Source organism: Girardinichthys multiradiatus, chromosome 18 (genome assembly GCF_021462225.1).
Source record: "Girardinichthys multiradiatus isolate DD_20200921_A chromosome 18, DD_fGirMul_XY1, whole genome shotgun sequence".
Lineage (NCBI taxonomy): Eukaryota > Metazoa > Chordata > Actinopteri > Cyprinodontiformes > Goodeidae > Girardinichthys > Girardinichthys multiradiatus.
In genome coordinates this window covers 34,693,548-34,711,548 of record NC_061810.1, presented here as the reverse complement: position 1 = coordinate 34,711,548, position 18,001 = coordinate 34,693,548, and the positions used below count along the sequence as shown (strand labels likewise).

The 18,001-nt window shown below is 39.1% G+C and overlaps 1 protein-coding gene across 1 annotated transcript in view; it reads right to left on the bottom strand.

Moving 5' to 3' along the window:
* tada2a (transcriptional adaptor 2A) overlaps positions 1-10,396 on the bottom strand; it is a 35,562-nt gene extending 25,166 nt beyond the window's left edge. The window contains exons 1-9 of the mRNA XM_047392542.1: positions 10,218-10,396; positions 9,454-9,560; positions 7,552-7,611; positions 7,375-7,466; positions 5,578-5,735; positions 5,024-5,112; positions 4,747-4,819; positions 4,586-4,649; positions 1,540-1,583 (exon numbers count right to left, since the gene is read on the bottom strand). Of these exons, the coding sequence (XP_047248498.1) occupies positions 1,540-1,583; positions 4,586-4,649; positions 4,747-4,819; positions 5,024-5,112; positions 5,578-5,735; positions 7,375-7,466; positions 7,552-7,611; positions 9,454-9,560; positions 10,218-10,242 (712 nt within the window). The 5' untranslated portion in view covers positions 10,243-10,396. The remainder of the gene's footprint in view (positions 1-1,539; positions 1,584-4,585; positions 4,650-4,746; positions 4,820-5,023; positions 5,113-5,577; positions 5,736-7,374; positions 7,467-7,551; positions 7,612-9,453; positions 9,561-10,217) is intronic.
* Between the last annotated feature and the right edge of the window lie 7,605 nt (positions 10,397-18,001).

The window sequence follows — 18,001 nt, the reverse complement described above, 5'->3', positions numbered from 1 at the left end:
GGCTCTTTGTGAGTTCAGACTGCGACATGTGAGCACTAATTAACAGCTGCCGTCTCAGGCGGAGAATATGAAGTCATGCTCCTAACAAAACACCGGACACACACAGAGCGACGATTTAAAGGAGATGAGACCTCTGTGTAGATTTATACCAGCGTCCAAACTCTGACTGCAAACAGCAGACAACAAGCTGATCACCTGGTCACTCTGCCTCCAGCATCACTGAGACATGATACCGCCAGCCTCCCGGGCTATGGATTCCACTTCCATTATTGCATGTGACAAACGCATGAACACACACACACACGCACGCACACACTTTGACAGTCTCCATGGCAACCAGTGTGCAGCTCGAGACTGAGTTGGCTTTTGTCTTGAAAGGCTGCAGAGATAAGGGAGCAGGGCTAACCGGTGGGCTGAAGGGAAACATCAATAAAACATGAGAGGAGAAGTATTCCAACTCCCAAGCCACAAACAGCTCCACAGAGCAACTCGTGGAGACGTCACAGTGGAGAAAGTTACGAGGCACTATAATTGGATAAAATCCCTTCATAGCGGAGGCTTGCCATGAAATCAAAACCCCAGAGATGCAAAGAATTATATCACTGAGCTCAGTGGAATCCATCCTGTAACAGGTGGATCATGCAACCGTGCAGAGATCTCTGCAGCAACGCCCTTCAAACAGGGAGTGAGGTTATACCGATAGACGCTCACTCCAACAGACTTTATACCGCCAGCCTGACACCAAGCTTTCCAGATTTCTTTCTGTTTATTTCAAAAATTAGATTTTATGTTCAGGTCTAAACATTGCCTATAATTATGCTGCCATTCATAGCTATAGTTAGTTAAGGTCATACACATCCATTATGACCAAACCAATGTACAGAATGATAATCAAGACACAAACAGGGAGTGAAACAACAAAATGTCCACAGAATTCACAACAAATTCATTGAAGTTGCTTTTCAGGTTTGTTCATCCTGAAAAAAGAGCAATTCAAATGCATCATAAAAAGCCCCAAACGTATATGTCATCTAAGCCCATGCTGAGTGCATGTAAATGATTCATAGTGAACAAAAAGGTTTGAGAGTTAAAAAGATATTAATATTTATTCCTGAAATGGACTGGAACATTTACAGCTGTCTGGATCTGTGTTGGTTCTGTGTCATTAAACAAAGAACGCAGACAATGAACAGAAATCTCAATGAGGTACAAGAAATAAACAGTGACTATTTCAGTTGAAAGAACACTTTTTAACACTCTTTAGGTTAAAAACAAAGCTTTTTAGTCTTTTAAACAACGAATAGAAAGAAACATCTATTTTTCATATTTATCCAGACCCAAAAAACACAAAAAACTATTTAGATACTTGATGACTGTGTGGCAACCCTGAAAGGCGAATAAAGGTTGTTACAGCAGAGTTTTGTTTGCACACATTCATCAGAAAGCAGAGCAGCAATTTGGCCGTCAGCTATGAAATGTCTGTCCAAGCCTTTGTGAATGCTTCAGCAGAGCTCATACGAGCTTCAAGAGGGAACTCACTCTGGAACTTGCGCAGGTTGATCAAACCGTGGTCTCGGATGATCCTGAAAGAGATGAACAGATCAATCTAGAAAACTATCCTTTGATCGCTGAGGAGACGTACAAAAAAAGAACCTCAAAATTAACTTGTGCGGGTAATAACGCATTAACAACATTTATATAATCAGGGTTAAATTGCACTTCTGAGAGCAACTCCACATTTCTGGCAACATTCACAAATGGCAACTAGGACAATTTAAATGTGAAACAAATAATAGGATTTTTTCAGCTACACACAATGCCTTTAAAATGCTATTTATACCTCATGAACTTTTCCACATTTTGTTAACCACAATGAATTTTTCGGTATTTTATGCAATATACGGACAAAACATAGCATATAAACATGAAAAAAAAGAAAAGTTATATATGGTTTTCAAACTTGTTTACAATTTAAATTCTGGGAAGTGTGGCACACATTTGTTTTCAGTCATCTTTACTCTGATACCCTTAAATAAAACGCAGTGCGACCAAGAAATAAAATCCACTTGGGCGTAATTAAATCATATTATAAATATCCATCACATAAAATCCCAATAAATACATTGAATTTTGTGGTTGTAACATGATAAATGCTGTGGGGTACAGATACTTTCACAAGTCGGTGTATACTTCTAACACATGACAATCTTTTTTTTTATAGTGTTATTATATTAGGCATGCCAATCTGTTTTTTTTAAGTTAACCCTAAATCACTCATTGGTCTCGAGGTCTAAAAGTCTGATCGGATATCCTAAACATCTACTTGTCAGACAGGATTGTCTGACAAGTTAGCAGAGATGAAATAGGAGCTTTACTGGTGGAAGTAGCTGGAAAACGCCTTCCCAGCCATGGATGCCATTCCACAGAGTTCAGGGAACACAAACTCATTAAAGTTGATTTGCTGAAGGATGCACTGCACTTGGACCTATTTGTGTTGTGACAAAGAGGGAAAGCTAGCAGGATGAGGATGGAGAAAACTGTTTTTTTTTACATTAAAAACGTGTTTGTTAAGACATATACATCAATATATCTGCTGTGTTATTTTAAAACCAAGTGAAATCTTCACTCAGTTTACAGTCAAGGACTTTGTCACACAGTGTCTTGTAAAAACTATTCATAACTCGCGCATATCTAGAGAACTTTTTGTCTGTTCTTTGCTGAAAAGTCAGACTGGGTGAAGAGTATCTGTAAACAGCAATTCTCAAGTCTTGCCACAGATTCTCGATTGGATCCAGGTTTGGACTTTGACTGGACCATTCTAATGCATGAACATGCTTTAATCGAAACCCTTTCATCGTAGCTCTGCGTAACAGGTTCTTTTCCTGCTGGAAGGTGAACCTCCACCTCAGTCAATAACAGGTTTTCCGCTGGGACTGTTCTGCATTTAGCTTTTTCCATCTTCTCTTTAACTCTGACCAGCTTCTCTTTCCTTGCTGAAGAAAATTGACCTGACAGCATAAATCTTCAACCACAATTTAAGGTGGGGGTGGTGTGTTCAGGGTGATGTGCAGTTTAAGTTTTCTGCCACTCAAGACATTTAGCATGTAGGCCTGGAAATTCCTTTTAGTTTCATTTGACCAGAACACTTTCTTCCTCATACTTGCTGTGTCCCCTAAATGGTGTGTGGCAGATCTTAAACAGGACCTTCTGGCTTTTCATGCCACTCTTCCATACGGGGCCGATTTTTAACAGGTGTGCCTAATAATTGTCTTGCTGAAAGATTCTTCCACCAAACTTGTGCATCTCTGCAGCCCCTCCAGAGTCACCATAAGCCTCTAGGGTATTTCTCTGATTAAGGTCTCCTTGTCCAGCCTGGACAGCCATGTCATGTCTAGGTAGGTGTGCAGTTGTGGGATTTTATTGCTATTATGGGATGATGTATTGAGCAGTGCTCTATGAAATGGCCAAAGCCTGGGATTTTGTTTCATAACCCAGTCCTGCTTTAAACATCTCTAAGGAATTTCTCAAAGCAATCAGGTGAAGTTGGTTTTATTTAGGGGTATCAGAGTGAAGGGAGCTCAATGCACACCACGTTTTTCAGATTTCTATTTGAAAACACATTTTTGCATGACTGTTTTTCTATTTCACAATTATGCACTAACTTGTATTTTTTTATCACTTGAAGTACAAAGAAATACTGTGAAATTTGTGGCTTTAATCTGACAAAAGGCACGGAAATGAAAAGGTCATGAATAATTTGGCATAGCATTGTACTTATGGACGCTCAAGATGTAATTTGTTTGTCCGGCACTCAGTTTTAGTCCAGCGATAAAAGAAGTTTAGTTTTTGTTGTGACGTCTTGAGATGATGACGGAATCAAATGATCATTTCAGATTTCAGACTTTTTTTGTTTGGCCAATATAAAACAAAGTTAGCTGGAGTAAGAAAAACTTTGATAATCAAATGTATATCTGAGTATTGGAACCAATAAAGTGGGAGTAAATCAGGACTGCTAGAATCTTGGTGTGTAAAAAAAAAAAAAGGAGATAATTCAGGGATATGAGTGAGGAGACAGTTTTCGTGATAAAAGACGTTTCTTCCTCCTGCTGGGAGGATAAACGTTTCGCCATTTCTAAGACCGGGTGTGTTGTCAAACAGACCGGCATTCACATATTAGCAGAAGAACAATGAATTATCCTGACTTCCAAATATTTTCAGGGATTGAACATACACCCTGCAACTTATAAATTCAACCTGAAAGACCTGATCTGCAGCAGCAATTAAAGAGATAGGGTTAATATTGGAATATTATCAGCAATACATTCAGTGAGAATCCCATCTTCCTAGGACTGGTTCTTTTGACAGAAAATCCTACAATGTTGAAATAGATCAGTGCATTGAATTAATTGATACTAAGTAAGCAAAGAGTTGTTGCAAATTGCAACCAAGTGTAAAATACACTAGGGTAGTGGAGGCTCTGAAAGGTGAATAAAGAAGCTTCTGATGCCATCTGCTGCAAGACTACAGTCACTGCATGCTACCTACTACAGCTTCATAACTTTTTTAATAAATAAAAAACACCTACTTCTTCCTTCTTTGTCTTTCTTTTAATCTTGAATGATATATATCAACGACTGCAAGCTTCAGAGCTGTGAAACAAGGCCAGAGCAGAAAGTTTAAGTCTTTAGTTAGGCAGCAGGTACAACACACAATGATCTTTAAAAAATATAAAGCAAATACACTTACTGTGCAGTATATCTGAGTCATCGTCCACAAAGTCAATGTCTTTCAGATCCCATTCTGCGTAGTTGTCAAACTCCTAGGAGAGATAAAAATGACTGTCAGAGTCAAGTTTTCACGCAGCCAATCAATGATGACAATATTATGACAGAGTGAGTCTCTCACTGCGAGGCGCCAACAATGGTGAGTCACTGTTTCACTAACATTTAATGCTGAGCCCTCTAGTGGCGGTTTAACTGATCCATTCGTGTGGACAAGTGATTAAAGAACTGGATCCCCTCACCTCCATGAAGTCTGCTCTGGCTGGCATGTAACCTGCCATGTCTCGAGACAGCACAGACTCAAATGTTGGCCGAGGGGGATCATCAGAGGCTGTGAAGTAAGGGGAATACAAGACGAAATAAAATACAAAACAACAAAAATGCTTCAGTTGCTTTTAATGATTTACAGTACAAAATCTGATAATCTAGTCTTTTTAGTCAGAAAAAAAATGGAAAGTATGCTGAGAGCTCAGAAGCCGTGGCAGATGGAGCTTCTAGGTATATTCAGTTCTCTCTAATTGTAAACATTTTTCATACTCTATTGTATAAAATGATCAAATGTTATATATTTCCATAATTTTTAAGACTACCTTGAAATCCTACGTAGGACTAATCTCATAGACACATAATCAAAGTGGTGTCAGAGACTAGTGGAGTTGAGCAACTTAACTCTATGAGTGGAAGTTTAACCAAAACTATTTACCATACTTTTAAAAGAAAATGAAAACAGGATATTGTGTTGCTGCAGCTTTGTGTGGGAAGAAAAATGAAAGAAACAAAACATGTGAATGCTTACATTTGAAGGGAATAGCTCCATCTGCAAAACGGGAGTCTTTTGTTTTCCGCAGGCTGAGCAAGGTGGAGGAGAAGAGCGGGTTATTGATGAAATTCTTCATGTAGTGGCTCTCGCATTCTTCTTTGGTTTTCGTGCGCATCTGATATGCTACATCCTGCCTGAAGAGGTAAGAAGGAAAGAAAAAGATCATCATTTAAGTCCACTCAGGAAGGTTTGCTCAGCTTTATAAACGGATACTCCAGGCTGACAAGTGTAGGAAACAAGGCAAACATTGTGATTGTTTATATTTTCTGTGTTTTCTTTAAGTTAGGAGTAGAAGAGGACAAGATTGCATTCAGCCAACTAAAACTATGCAACCCAGTCTGCACTCCCACAACTGGTTTATAACTTTAAAGCCACACAGGATTGAAACTTTGAAGCAGCACCAGTAAAGGCTGGCCAGACCCGTACGGCAGAAGAAATTAAATCAAGGTGGGACGAAATCCTTGTGTTCAAGCCAGAATGTCCCAACACTATCTTGATTGTTGCTGCATTTGATCTAAGATTCAGGAGATTGAAGTTTTTACCTCCTGATGATGTATTCAAAGCACAAAGCATATTGCAAGCTATGGCGCTTGAAATGAAGAAATCAACGCAAACAACCCAAACAAGTAATGATCCAGATTCCAGTGTGCAGGCAGACAGTGTTCCTGAAAAAGGTACTGAGATCATCCTCTGACTCCAGTGCAAGTGATGAAAGGCTTCTTCGGTGCTCAATCCAGTTTTGACAATTTTAACAAAAATTACAGATCACAATAAATCTACTGGATGGATGTACACTACTAGTCAAACGTTTTAGACACACTTTCTCATTTAATACTTGTCTATGTTTACATTGTATGTAGATTCCCACTGAAGGCATCAGAACGGTGAATGAACACATATGGAAATATGCAGCAAATGAGAAATTGTAAAAAGAACTTTAAATGTGTTTTAGATTTTAGATTGCTTAAAGTAGCCGCCCTTTGCTGCAATGACTGAAATGTTAACCTTTGGCCGTCTCTCAACGAACTTCTGGAAAGTTCTTTCAAGACTCTTTGGAAAACCACTGCAGGTGACCACCTCCTGAAGCTCATGGAGAGAATACCAAGAGAGCAAAGCAGTCATCAGAGCAAAAGGTGGTTAATTTGAAGAATGTAAAATATAAAAATGTTTAGAGTAATTTCACACTTTTTATTTACTATATAATTCCATGTGTGTTCATTCGGTTTTGATGCCTTTCGTGAAAATCTACAATGTAGACAGTCATGAAAATAAAGAGACCTATTAAGTGAGAAAGTGTATTTAAAACTTTTGACCACTAGTGTATGTATAGATGGATGGACTGACGGAAGGACAAAGAATGGATGGATGAACAAACAGGTGGATTGATGGTTGGATGGATGAACAGAGGCTAATGTATAGGTGGATAGACAGACAAATGGAAACCATACTTAGACAATAGAACAGCAGAAAATGTCCTCAAGGACCAAAACCCTAAACTCATATCAAAGCATTATAAACCTCAGTTCATGTCCCCAAAAGACTGACTGTACAAGATAAACATTTAATATTTAACTTGGGAGAAAACTACAGCAGAGTTTGAGCACCGTGATGAAGAGTTTCAACCCTGAGACGATGAAACTCAGAAACAAACCTTGAAACCTTAAATAATGACAACGTGGGAAAGGGGAGAAAAATAACACACATGTTGTTCTTTGAACAATCAGGCAGACAGACTTTTGTTCACATCTGAAATTAAAGTGAGTAACTGCTTACCAGTTCCCAAAACCACAGTCCATAACAGCTTCCAGCAGCGCCATCTCCTCCTGCGCTGTCCACCCCGGCTCCAGCACAGGAAAGTCTGATGTCTGTGAGGTCGGGAAACATGGCAAAAACACATCTCAAAGAAGTGTGTTAGTGTGTGCAAAGCTAAGAAGGAAAATAGATACTCACCATGATTTCATATTTGTGATCACTCTCATGTTTTTTGTACTCAAATCCCCGAGTGAAACACTGAAAAGATTCATACAGTTGGAGTGAGAGGAAAAAACTGTTTATGCAAAAGAAAAAAATCACACTTAAAGTAGATGTTTAGGATATCTCATCAGATGTTTAGATCGAAAGAAAATCACCTCTGAAAACAACTTCAGGACCTACGTATGCGTGATTATTTAATGTCCATAACATTTGCATTGACAAGGATTTATTGACAGTGCTTATCTAACAAGATCCCAGTAAAATCAACCTCCTTTGGCACAATTTGAGAAAATGAATCCTACAAATAGCTCTTTTATAACCTTACTTCGAATAATCTGCATTTATATAACAGAAGTTTTCTCAATGCAGAAATCTTCACTTTTAGAGAATAACCATCAACCTTTGATTAGACGACGCATGGGCTGGTAAGAGAATCTTACCGTATGATAATTGTGTTCAAATATGATTTCACATTGTTTATACCAAAACATGAAACAAATTTAGAACCTGGTCTACGTGCTTTTGCTTTAAAAGGAAAAGCAACAATTAATCCTATTGCTGCTGAAGTGCAGCTACACCAATACTATCGATCCACCTTATTCCTGGCGGTGCTGCTTCATCATTGATCATTTTAGCAACATCTGGTATAATAACAGCGGCTGCAGAAAAGCTGTTTGTTTTAGCATGCAGTGACTGGTTAGCAGTTGAGCTAAATTTCGTATCTTTAGTCCACTAGGATAATCCCACACCTACGTCTTTACGCAGCCTGGACGCGTCCAAACACGGCTACTTGTTGTGCTGTTTGCGGCTGCATTTTCATTTACGCAAAGCTTTACTTGTGGGTTCACCAGGTGCGCGTTAAAGGTGGATTTTTCCTGCGACTAGTGGATTATTTTCCATAAATTGGTTCACTTAAATAACAAGTAACATATTTACGTTCGTTCGCAACATACAACAGAAAATGATCACGTAAACAAGTCAAATATACAACTAACGTGCCCTCTGTGATTTAACAGCACAGAAAACACCAAATTAATATAGAAAGAAATATTTTTTGCTCCGTTCTCGTCTGTTGTAGGGGGGTTAATTTGGCGAACACACATGTGGGTAAACATAATCAAAGTTTTTGTCTTCGGGTACAAACGTAAAAATGGCTGACCGGAAACTGCCAACAGAATTCACACCACGTACAACACAAAGGAATATGGTGGATAACATCTATTTATTATTTTGATTTCAACACACTGACTTAGAAGCACCTGCACAATTTGGCAATAGCTTTCAAGTCTTTATTGTACATAATATTCTTCTGGCCAACCTTCTTATAGTAGGTTGATCAGCAACAGGTGGGGAAAGAGAAGGGATAGGCCACACTATGTTCCATAAAACCAGAGAAAAAGTCACACTTGAAGTTTTTAATCAGACATCTTAGTAAAAGGATTTTAAATAGCAGACACAGTATAAGGAAAAGATGGACCTAGACCCAGACCTAGACTGGACAAATATGTTTAGAGGAATATAGGCATTATAATCTAATATAATAACTACATGAGTCAAGGTACAGTAATTTAATCTTTATTATTAGAACCAGAGCCACTTCTGGAGCCACTGGCTGCAAACCACACATCCAGAAGCATCTTCTTATCTCAGTCCAGAGATAATTTGGGAGTATGAGGAATTTAAATATCAAAGAGGCAACAACCTGTTAATCTCTTTAATGAATTACAAACAAACAAAAAACCTTGTTCACAACCAATACAATTAGACCAATAGCAAGTGCAAAGAAGACAAATACAACCAATCAGCCATACTGATTTCAGTCAGAGTGATCTGCTGATGAACCACATGTTTAACATTGAATGTTTGTTAGCCACTGACCTGGAGGCAGAGTAGGAAAGGTGCAGGTCCACATTCTGCACATTTTATGTATGGCTCAGTCAGATATGAAGAGCAGCCTCTGCAGGGTGGTTTATCAAAGGGGTCATCTGCAGTTAGGGACATCATAATTAAAGGTCATGGTTACAGTTTAATCAGATTATAGACTGTATAAATAAGCTGACTTAAGTTCAAATAGAATACGATCATTAAATAAAACTTCACTGGTCAGCTAAACTTACAACGGACTTCAATTCAGGCCATAATATAACATTTGGCTGCAAATCTTAACACTAGCTAATGTTTTTTAGATGTTACTAAGCTTCAGTTTTCTGTCTTGGTTCTAGCCTGATGTCTAAATATCTTCAACAGATAAAAGTTACATACAATCAAAGGTGGCATCCATGAATTATGTGCTTTTATAGTTTAATGTTTTAGTTTAAACATTGACAGAGTTCATTAACGCTAAATGCTAAGTTAGTCTAGTTTAACTTATTTTTTGGGGGTAACGTAGATTTGATTGTGAGGTTTTTGATCCCAGCATAACTCGGTAAGAGTAACATATAAACAGCGGCAGCATTTCTGAACTGTTTGATTGTTATTTTTAAACAGTTACAGCGTTTTTTTTTTCCATCGCTGAAAGCTATTGTTAGCTTAACTAACGGCGTGAAGCTTCAACGGCTAACCAAAAATATCAGAAAAGATGGCGAGACTCAAGATCCGCTGTTGTGCTTTATTTATGCCTGCATGTTTTTACGAGCACTTACTTGCAAAAGATGCTAAACAATCCATTTTATGAAGTTTTGAAGATACATAAAACCCAGAATGGAGGTTTAGGAAGGATCTATTTCTCAAAGCTCGAGTCAAAGCTAATCGAGTGCCTATCGATCGATGTGGACACTGTGGGGTTCTAAGGAGTCCGGCGTTACACCATATTCTGTGACCATAGGAGGCGCTGTTGCGTTTTTAAACCGTATCTTGCGTAAGCTTGGCCAAAAAAAAAACAAAAAAAAAAGAGAGAGTGGGGCTAACAAACGCAAAGAAAAATCTGAGCAATCCTTGTTTTTTTTGAAAAGGTAACCTGCATAGAAAATTCTAAACTCAGTTCTCACACGATAGGACTAGTGCACATGCACATTCGTATTATTATTGCTATTGTCAAAACATATTCTAGTAGTTCTTTTGTGTTGACACTTGTGTTTGCTTTTGTTTACAATGACATTAAATATAAACGGTCACAGGATATGACAGCAGTTACCATATATTGTGACCGTACTGTAACTTATAGTAAAACACTAAATAATTGAACTAAACTGTTTCTGGTGACTCTTTTCTTACTATATTTACTAAAAAGTAACATTTGACCACAAACATCCTGATTATTATTGAAATATAAACGGTCACAGGATATGACAGCAGTTACCATATATTGTGACCGTACTGTAACTTATAGTAAAACACTAAATAAGTGAACCAAACTGTTTCTGGTGACTTTTTATTTCCTACAAAGCACAAAAAACACTTTTGATAACTGACTTCAAAACTCTTACTGAAAATAGTATGAAAAAAAAAAAAAAAACTATAAATAACAGATTATATCATGACTCAATTTTCTCCATGTACAATTAACCCGTTTACATGCAGCAAAGTATAATACAAAAGCCATTGGAAATTACAGAATTTCACCTAAACGTGTACTTTTTATTCAAAAGTTACAGTTTCAAACATACAAAGGTTTCAGTTGAAATTAATCATCTTTAAAAGATCAAAACAAAATAAGAAGTATTTCTTTCTTATGTAACTGCACATCTACTCTTCCAAATAAAAATTGTAAAGTAATTCCTCATAACTGTACAGTTATAATAATAATAATCATGATAATAATGACAGTAATAATAAAAAGGTATTTTTCAAGATAAACATATCAAACAATACAATAAAAATGAACAACAACATTGAAATATATGACAACAAAGTAGGGGAAGAAAAGACGATTCCATCTCAGCAAGCTGTATATATGTACACCTTGCTGGGCTTTGGATTTGCCACACGGTTGGCATGGTACCACCGGTCACATACATCACACTGGATCTGTGAGAGTAAATGCAACAATAAGACATTTGTAGGGGTCACATTACACATTAGTTATACTCAATGAACATAATGCAAGCTTTGTGCTTATTAACCGTTAACCTAACAGAAATCACCTCACCCAGAAAGTTATTCCAATGTGTTTTTGTTTATACTGTTATCTAATGCTTAATTGTCATGTTCTGGCCTGGGTATCTGCTGCTGCACTCAGCAGTCAGGTTCATCGGCTGCACCTGTGATTCTCTGCCAGCAGCTCAATCTCTACACTTGTTCCTTTTCCTCTGTATACTGAGCTTCCAGAGTTCAATGTTGCCAGTTTATTTGAAAGCTTCAAATTGAGTAAATGTCCAGCGTTCCTTGCCTGCCTTGCTTATTTTTGACCAAATCTTTTTTGTCTGGATTTTCCTGTCTCCCCTTGCCCATGTTTGGACACCTCATTGGCTTCTGTTTTCTGGACATTCAATTCTGTCAGAGATCACACCTGTCTTACGGACCTGTCTCAAGCTTCATCCCTGTCTGCCTGTCCGCTGTCATCCTTTCCAGACTCCAACTTAGGTTTTGTCTGCCTGCACCAAGGCTTGATTATTGTTTTAAATAAACCGGTATCGGCTTCTCTTAATATCTGATTTTCTGTTGCCTATCACTTAAAGGTTTTATGGCACTAACATTTTTATATTTGACAGGAAAACACATTTCTTCAACGGGGTACAACCTGTCTACATATTTTGTTTGTATAATTTATTACTGTGCAAAACAATTTCACACAGTGGAGATTTGAAGTACTTGCACCATGTGCGATTACAATACACATTCTGCACAGCAGCAGACAAAAAGTGACTGCATCACGCGATTCACACTACAGAATAAATCATAGATAGGTCTCTGTCCAATCTTCTCAACACTCCGCTGCCATGGTACCTGAACAGAGCTTAGAACATTTTAAAGCACTCTAAACACCCAGGCTACTGCCTGTATTAGCTCATTGTAGTACAAATACAGGTCCTTCTCAAAAAATTTGCATATTGTGATAAAGTTCATTATTTTCCATAATGTCATGATGAAAATTTAACATTCATATATTTTAGATTCATTACACACTAACTGAAATATTTCAGGTCTTTTATTGTCTTAATACGGATGATTTTGGCATACAGCTCATGAAAACCCAAAATTCCTATCTCACAAAATTAGCATATCTTTAAAAGGGTCTCTAAACGAGCTATGAACCTAATCATCTGAATCAACGAGTTAACTCTAAACACCTGCAAAAGATTCCTGAGGCCTTTAAAACTCCCAGCCTGGTTCATCACTCAAAACCCCAATCATGGGTAAGACTGCCGACCTGACTGCTGTCCAGAAGGCCACTATTGACACCCTCAAGCAAGAGGGTAAGACACAGAAAGAAATTTCTGAACGAATAGGCTGTTCCCAGAGTGCTGTATCAAGGCACCTCAGTGGGAAGTCTGTGGGAAGGAAAAAGTGTGGCAGAAAACGCTGCACAACGAGAAGAGGTGACCGGACCCTGAGGAAGATTTTGGAGAAGGGCCGATTCCAGACCTTGGGGGACCTGCGGAAGCAGTGGACTGAGTCTGGAGTAGAAACATCCAGAGCCACCGTGCACAGGCGTGTGCAGGAAATGGGCTACAGGTGCCGCATTCCCCAGGTCAAGCCACTTTTGAACCAGAAACAGCGGCAGAAGCGCCTGACCTGGGCTACAGAGAAGCAGCACTGGACTGTTGCTCAGTGGTCCAAAGTACTTTTTTCGGATGAAAGCAAATTCTGCATGTCATTCGGAAATCAAGGTGCCAGAGTCTGGAGGAAGACTGGGGAGAAGGAAATGCCAAAATGCCAGAAGTCCAGTGTCAAGTACCCACAGTCAGTGATGGTCTGGGGTGCCGTGTCAGCTGCTGGTGTTGGTCCACTGTGTTTTATCAAGGGCAGGGTCAATGCAGCTAGCTATCAGGAGATTTTGGAGCTCTTCATGTTTCCATCTGCTGAAAAGCTTTATGGAGATGAAGATTTCATTTTTCAGCACGACCTGGCACCTGCTCACAGTGCCAAAACCACTGGTAAATGGTTTACTGACCATGGTATCACTGTGCTCAATTGGCCTGCCAACTCTCCTGACCTGAACCCCATAGAGAATCTGTGGGATATTGTGAAGAGAACGTTGAGAGACTCAAGACCCAACACTCTGGATGAGCTAAAGGCCGCTATCGAAGCATCCTGGGCCTCCATAAGACCTCAGCAGTGCCACAGGCTGATTGCCTCCATGCCACGCCGCATTGAAGCAGTCATTTCTGCCAAAGGATTCCCAACCAAGTATTGAGTGCATAACTGTACATGATTATTTGAAAGTTGACGTTTTTTGTATTAAAAACACTTTTCTTTTATTGGTCGGATGAAATATGCTAATTTTGTGAGATAGGAATTGTGGGTTTTCATGAGCTGTATGCCAAAATCATCCGTATTAAGACAATAAAAGACCTGAAATAGTTCAGTTAGTGTGCAATGAATCTAAAATATATGAATGTTAAATTTTCATCATTACATTATGGAAAATAATGAACTTTATCACAATATGTTAATATTTTGAGAAGGACCTGTACTTGTGAAACAAGTGGTCTGCATGTCACTAGTTGAACATACAGGGGACAATAAAACTGAAACACCTGGTTTTAGACCAAAATAATTTATTAGTATGGAGTAGGGCCTCCTTTTGCGGTCAATACAGCGTCAATTTGTCTTGGGAATGACATATACAAGTCCTGCACAGTGGTCAGAGGGATTTTAAGCCATTCTTCTTGCAGGATAGTGGCCAGGTCACTACGTGATACTGGTGGAGGAAAACGTTTCCTGACTCGCTCCTCCAAAACACTCCAAAGTGGCTCAATAATATTTAGATCTGGTGACTGTGCAGGCCATGGGAGATGTTCAACTTCACTTTCATGTTCATCAAACCAATCTTTCACCAGTCTTGCTGTGTGTATTGGTGCATTGTCATCCTGATACACGGCACCGCGTTCAGGATACAATGTTTGAACCATTGGATGCACATGGTCCTCAAGAATGGTTCGGTAGTCCTTGGCAGTGACGCGCCCATCTAGCACAAGTATTGGGCCAAGGGAATGCCATGATATGGCAGCCCAAACCATCACTGATCCACCCCCATGCTTCACTCTGGGCATGCAACAGTCTGGGTGGTACGCTTCTTTGGGGCTTCTCCACACCGTAACTCTCCTGGATGTGGGGAAAACAGTAAAGGTGGACTCATCAGAGAACAATACATGTTTCACATTGTCCACAGCTCAAGATTTGCGCTCCTTGCACCATTAAAACTGACGTTTGGCAATGGCATGAGTGACCAAAGGTTTGGCTATAGCAGCCCGGCCGTGTATATTGACCCTGTGGAGCTCCCGACGTACAGTTCTGGTGGAAACAGGAGAGTTGAGGTGAACATTTAATTCTGCCGTGATTTGGGCAGCTGTGGTTTTATGTTTTTTGGATACAATCCGGGTTAGCACCCGAACATCCCTTTCAGACAGCTTCCTCTTGCGTCCACAGTTAATCCTGTTGGATGTGGTTCGTCCTTCTTGGTGGTATGCTGACATTACCCTGGATACCGTGGCTCTTGATACATCACAAAGACTTGCTGTCTTGGTCACAGATGCGCCAGCAAGACGTGCACCAACAATTTGTCCTCTTTTGAACTCTGGTATGTCACCCTATTGTTGTGTGCATTTCAATATTTTGAGCAAAACTGTGCTCTTACCCTGCTAATTGAACCTTCACACTCTGCTCTTACTGGTGCAATGTGCAATCAATGAAGACTGGCTACCAGGCTGGTCCAATTTAGCCATGAAACCTCCCACACTAAAATGACAGGTGTTTCAGTTTCATTGTCCAACCCCTGTATATTTAAGCATGTGCAATTAATTTAGAAAAAAAATATATATATATATATTTGTATATATATATATCCTTGATGTATATATCAAATAAAAAAATAAACAAGCATTATGGTATTTTTTTCCAAGTCTTAACACTTGCACATTAGGTGTGTCTGTGGGTGTGTGCTGTTTTTATATCATATGTATGATTATTTGTTTCTGTGCATTGTGCTTAAATATGAAGTTCCACTAATAGATTGGGGTTGCCAGATTCTTATAGTTCATTCAGTGTCAGCTGTTGTCTTTAGCAAAAAAAAATTAAACTTGCTGTTTATTGTCAAATTATTACAACCAAAAACAATCAGATTAATTACATTTTAAAATGCCAGACAGTAAAAAAACGTCTCAAGCTTTTTGCTCTCAGTTCCATTAACAAACTCCTACAGAATAATTTTACAATCAAAACAAAACAAAAAAGAAAACACTTATTTGACAAAAAAGTATTAATTCCGCATCTTGCCACCAGGCGTCACCCTTGCCCAGGTGTGAAACCTTGAATGCCTGCAAGTCTTTGTTTTCCCTCACAGCACAGGCCGCCTCTTGAGCCTTGTGTCTGTGTTGTTAGGCTGCAAAGTGGAAAGACATGAGATGGATGTTACAGTTCACCCTATCACGCCCCAATACGGTTTTTTGTCCTCAATAACGCTCTTCCCAAAGATTTGCTTGGCCTGAAAATGGTTTGAAAACACTTCAGTTTAATATAATAAAGTAATAAATATCCTGTTATAGATATTTTCCAGAGCTCGCCTCCAGCTCTGGCCCCAGAACTCTAGCAGCAGATCAAGGAGAATTGATGTCAGCACAAAAGGGGCTTCAGCAAAACTAATACCTCTACAACTCAATGCCTAAAACTGCAGCTTTGCATGCATTAGACCCACTAAACGTATAAGGGAGACATATATTTTTTATATTTAAGTGTACCCTCTGATTAATTGCATGTGTTAGTTAGAAAAAGGGTTATTTGTTTCTATTTTCTTTGTTTAGTTGGCTAAATAAGAGCAAATAAAAGCAGTAGGAGCTATGAGCCTAGAAAGTAAAGGTTGTGTATGAACCTAAAGTGCACATTGGGTTAAATGAATGTCCTCCTATTCTCTGTGAAGACAATCTACAGCGACAAGCGTGTTCAGCCACAGCATAGCTTACATCCCATCTCCTAACCCTCTGGATTTACATCAGAACTCGTTGAATTGATTCATTCAGAGCGCGGGCTCGAAACACCAGATTAGTGATAACAAAGTCCAACATGTCCAGCACGCAAAACAGTGCATAATAAAGTGGGTGGGGCAAAAGCGATGTACTTCCCCTCTCTGTGTTATTTCCAGCTCACCGTTGAAACTGTTTGTTTAACAATCCTCTGGGAGCGTTTGAATTTGTGTGTCTTTGAAGAGAACTCCTTTTTATGTGGCAGTTTGAAGTTTAAGCAAATTAAGCCAGCCTTTCCCCGTGTACACTCTAACAAAGTCTTTGGTTCCTCAAGGATGATTCTAAACTAACTCTTTTGTCCTTTGTATTTAAACTGCACATGTTATTTGGACTATTCCTTGATGGATTCTTGGTTTGGTATTGGGTGCCACCAGTTTGCTGGATAGAGAATCTCACCTCCTCAGACCATCCAGGCATTTGAACCATAGAACTATTCCTGTTTTTAATTTCTCCATAGAGGCTGAAGGTAGCAAAGCCCATTCATTGTAGGATTTCAGTCCAGTCTCTGGTGTAAAGATATTTTTTAGTTCCCATAAAGTGCCAAATGATGAACGAAAGATGACTGGACTGAACTGAAGATGAACACACCTCTGTCTTTATCTCTGATAGACTCAGGTTATGTGAAAACTCTTTCAATACCCAATCATATTACTGACCTGTTGATGAAAGAAATGTAAAAAAAAAAAAACATTCTAGCATCTAATTTAAGTAAAAAAGCAAAACTCAACCACTTCACAGCTATAAGTCACTAATATGAAGCTCAGCTCAGCAATTTCTGTTTGGAGTTGGCATCTTCTTGCCATGCAACTGTAGGTTTCTCTGGGTTTTCTGACTTTTTCCCACAGTCCAAAAACTTGCATGTTATGTTGATAAAAGCTCTTTGCTTTGTTTGTCCTGTTCATCTCTGTAAGGTACTGGGTGTAACCAGCCTCTCGCCCAAGGAATGCTGGGGGAGGCTCCAGCAGCCTAGCGACCCTGAAGATAATTAAGCAGGTGCAGATAGATGGATGGATGGATGGATGGATGGATGGATGGATGGATGGATAGATGGAAGGATGGATGGATGGATGGATGGATGGATGGATGGATGGATGGATGGATGGATGGAAGGATGGATGGATGGATGAATGGATAGATGGATGAATGGATAGATGGATGAATGGATGGATGGTATAACTTACTTCCCACACCTCAATCAGATTGTAAGATTGTATGATGCAAATGTTGCTGTTCACCAGAACATTAAATCCAGATCAAAAAAACTGATGTGAAAAGGATCACGTGATGAAAGAGAGATTTTTTAACTT